This window comes from Pleurodeles waltl, chromosome 1_1 (genome assembly GCF_031143425.1).
Source record: "Pleurodeles waltl isolate 20211129_DDA chromosome 1_1, aPleWal1.hap1.20221129, whole genome shotgun sequence".
Classification (NCBI taxonomy): Eukaryota; Metazoa; Chordata; class Amphibia; order Caudata; family Salamandridae; genus Pleurodeles; species Pleurodeles waltl.
Window position 1 is genome coordinate 24,155,217 of NC_090436.1, and position 3,877 is coordinate 24,159,093.

The 3,877-nt window shown below is 46.1% G+C and overlaps 1 protein-coding gene across 1 annotated transcript; it reads right to left on the bottom strand.

Moving 5' to 3' along the window:
- Positions 1–1,575: 1,575 nt before the first annotated feature.
- Positions 1,576–2,229, bottom strand: LOC138288790 (probable N-acetyltransferase CML1). Its single transcript, XM_069230127.1, has one exon. It carries the CDS (start codon positions 2,227–2,229, stop codon positions 1,576–1,578), a length of 654 nt encoding a protein of 217 aa, XP_069086228.1.
- Positions 2,230–3,877: the final 1,648 nt, after the last annotated feature.

The window sequence follows — 3,877 nt, forward strand, 5'->3', positions numbered from 1 at the left end:
CCTTTTACAGCTCAGACCTATCAGGTTTGCCCACACTTCCTTTGCATGCTGGTACTTGCATGCAAGGCTTGCAGCATGTACCATCCTATCTGGGAAGCATAAGATGTTCTGTGAGAGGAAATGAGGGCTACTTTGATTTGTTTGCTGCAAATATGGTGCTGTTGCTCTGGATGTGTTTATGTCGCAGAATAGAGAAAGGTTGATAAAGTTGCTGTTCTGATGCACATTGAGGGGCAGATTTATGGAAAGCGGCTCTGCAACGAGTGGAGCGCCACTTTCCCCTGCCCCCTTAGCCCCCCACCGCCACCATGTGTGCGCCATATTTGTGTGGCAGCGGGATCAGCTGCCACAAAGCCCACAACTTCCCCATCAGACTCGGCCACCCAGAAACAGGGTCCCCTCTTCTGCATGTAGGACGTTTGAGTGTAGCACCACGTTCCGCTGCGCCCGTTACTCCCCCCAACGCCACCATGCATGCGCCATATTTAAAATACGGCACACAATGGCACAGGGTAGGAAACAATAGTGTCATTTTTTATGATGCTCTTGATGTACCCTGCAGGAGTAGAGCTGCTCCTGCAGAGTACACAGGGCCCCATTCTAAAGAATGGAAGCCCCCTCTTAACGCCTGCTCTGAGCAGGTGTTAAAAGTGCCATAATAAATGGCGTAAGGAAATCTCATAGATTCCCTTGCACCATTTTTCAGCTACCTAACTGGGGAACGCCCCCTTTTCATTCATTATGCCTCGCGATGCATACGGTAGCACAAAGGGTTACAGAGTGGCGCAATGCATGCATTGCGCCACTCTGTAAATACGGCGCAGGGATTTTGGCCTCTTTGGGCCACAATAAGTTCAAAATAAATTACGTTAATGTCCTCAAGGTGGCGCTAGGGCATTATAAATATGCCCCTGAGTGAGTCAGTCCATCAAGATAGAACCTTCTTCTGCCCCCCTTCCTGCTTCTTCATCCAGAGCTGTTGTTCCTCTTCTCCCCTCTTGTAGCAGACAACTGGATGGAGGTTTACACAAGGGCGAGAAAGAGCCATGTTTGTCTCCATGCAATCTGAGGTATCCCATGAGCTTCCTCAAGAAATCCCAGAGATTGGCTGAAAGCCCAATATTGTGATGTCTGCTTTATGAGCTATTACACTATGACATATAGCAGAGCTTCGTGTCTACGTCTCAAATTGTTAGCCTGTCAAACCATCTTAACGTCTAAATGATTTTTTTATTAAACTAACAAATAACATGATCTAAGATATTGAAGACATTTTTCACCAGGACAAACTTTAAGTTATGCAAATGGATTTAAAAATACTTCAATTGGTAAACAACACAAATCCTCCTACTTTTGGAGGAAGAGGTACATCGGGTGTAGGATCTTCCGGTGGGGGATGTGTTGTGTCTCTGAAGTACCTGGAGGTGGAAGTTTGAGTGGTGATTCCTCCACTGTATTCATCACTTTGTACACAACTCAGAGGGTTTTCTATTACTAGGGCTCTGTGTTCAGATCAGCCACATACACTAAGCAACACTGGTTAATCAAACACACAGGACTTTGGATTTTAGAGGCTTACTTTGGAATGTCATATCTAAAACCGAGAATTATACAATTCATCACTCTCAAGAAGAAATAAGGTGGAACATAACTATATGTTCTATGGAACCCCAACTTCTGATATAAAATGTGTGCAGAGTAATGCACAATGATTGATTCCAAGACCACTGCCTCATAGCCTTCTTCCTTGGCAAAGTTGATCAGTGTTTGGCACAAGGATTTGCCAATTCCTCGTCGCCAGTGCTTCTCACTCACGTTCAAACGCTTCAGCTCCAATTCCTTCTCTCGAGCGGCATTTGCTGCCACAAAGCCCACAACTTCCCCATCAGACTCGGCCACCCAGAAACAGGCTCCCCTCTTCTGCATGTAGGACCTCTGGATGTCTTTCATGTCTCCATCCAGGAAGCGATGGAGGAAATAGCTGACCACTTGGCATGATCCGTACCAGAGAAATGCTAACAGAATTCCCACTGACGCGATAGAAAGGATGACTGACCTACAGAATATGAAGAGTCCGAGGGGGACAGCCAGAAGGAAGACCTTAGTCCAGGGAAGTCCCAAAGAATGTTTAACTAGCAGAGGAACTAGTCCATCTAGGTTAACAGCAATCATTTGACGGACAATCTTGTGATCCTCATCCTTAAATGTCCTAATGCGGCAGGTGGTCATGACGTCCCTTTATGGCGCACGTTTTTGTACTGAGAAAAGATATAATTAGATAGGTCTTAGACAGACGCAGTTCACGTGGTGATAATATCCAGAGGGTAATTGATGAAGATTTGAGACTTCCTGGTGGGAAGTGATGTATGTAACTGAAGAACAATGGCATCTGAAGAATCCCACCTGTGGGTATAAATGATAAAAAGACAAAATTTAAGTTATATGTACTTAAATAATATGTTCACACCATTTTCTGCGTGAGTCATCATTTATCAACATCATAAGAACAGTAGGTTTAAAATACATCAATTCTAGATATGTGTGAATGATGCTGGTATTAAACCATGCGCCAGCGAGGATCCCTGCATCACCAGGATGCTGGAATTCCAGCAGGACAACGGTGCAGCATCCTAGTGTTATTACATCTTAGTATTAGGCCTGGCGGAAAAACCTGCCTCTGGGAAAACACTGCTGGAACAAAGTTCTTCTGGGTGGTAAATACGAATTCCCGAAGAATACATACAAAGCCCTTGGAATGCGGCCTGCAGCACGGATGTGCAGTGGATGCACCCAGAGGGGGTGCCGCTGGCGCGCCAAATGCAAGTCCGTCTGCATCCGTCCACGTCCGTCCAGGGCCACTTACTGTGGGACCACAGTCCTGATGCTCTGTTTTTAACAGAGGCCTGACTCCATGATAGTTCAATGCCTGATGTGATTGCAGCATCCGCCAAGTTACTCCATTGCCAGAAGAGACAGACATGGCAGGCCAGGGGGAGGTTGCTATACTTTATAAGAAGGTATATAACTGCAAAACCAAAGTTCTTCTCTTCCCTGTTTGTGAGGTCATTCTCTTTTCTCTTTCCCTCACACCTACGTTCACCTTGTCCGGGGCCTTGATCGGTAGGCTGTCTGGCTATGCTGGGGACTAGTGAGCTACAATATCTGACCTGTTGTCCCTTATACCCTCAAATTTGCAAACTTTATGATGTTGGGGAATCTTAGCATGAATTTAGACGACCCCAAATGCAGTTTGAGATGTTGCCTCATTGAAGATATGGTGTTTTAAATCTAGCCCAATGTAACATGGCTCAAACCCATGATGCTGAACACCTCTTGGCCCCAATTTTGCTAATGTGCAGGACTTGTCTACAGCTTCACATCGTCCTCTCCTTTGGTCAGACCATCGAGCAGTTTCTTTTATTATTAAAATTTCAACCGTTACCTCTTCAGGGCAGTCTAAACCTATAACTAAGACCAGGAACTGGCCAAATTAGATAGTGTTGCTCTGAACTGACAACTTCTTATCACCAAACTGATCCTCAATCCCTCGGCCAGCTCGGATCAGGGTCTGGTAGATAGCTGGATACTGAATGCCCTGGATGCAGCTTTATCTGCTACTTCTAGACACTCGGCTAGAACTACCCGCTGGCTCCCTGGTTATCACTAAACCGATCCTCAAGCCCTCGGCCAGCTTGGATCAGGGTCTAGTAGATAGCTGGATACCGAATGCTCTGGATGCAGCTTTACCTGCTGCTTCTAGACACTCGGCTAGAACTACCCGCTGGCTCCCTGGTTATCACTAAACCAATCCTCAAGCACTCGGCCAGCTTGGATCAGGGTGTGGTGGATAGCTGGATACAGAATGCTCTTGATGCAG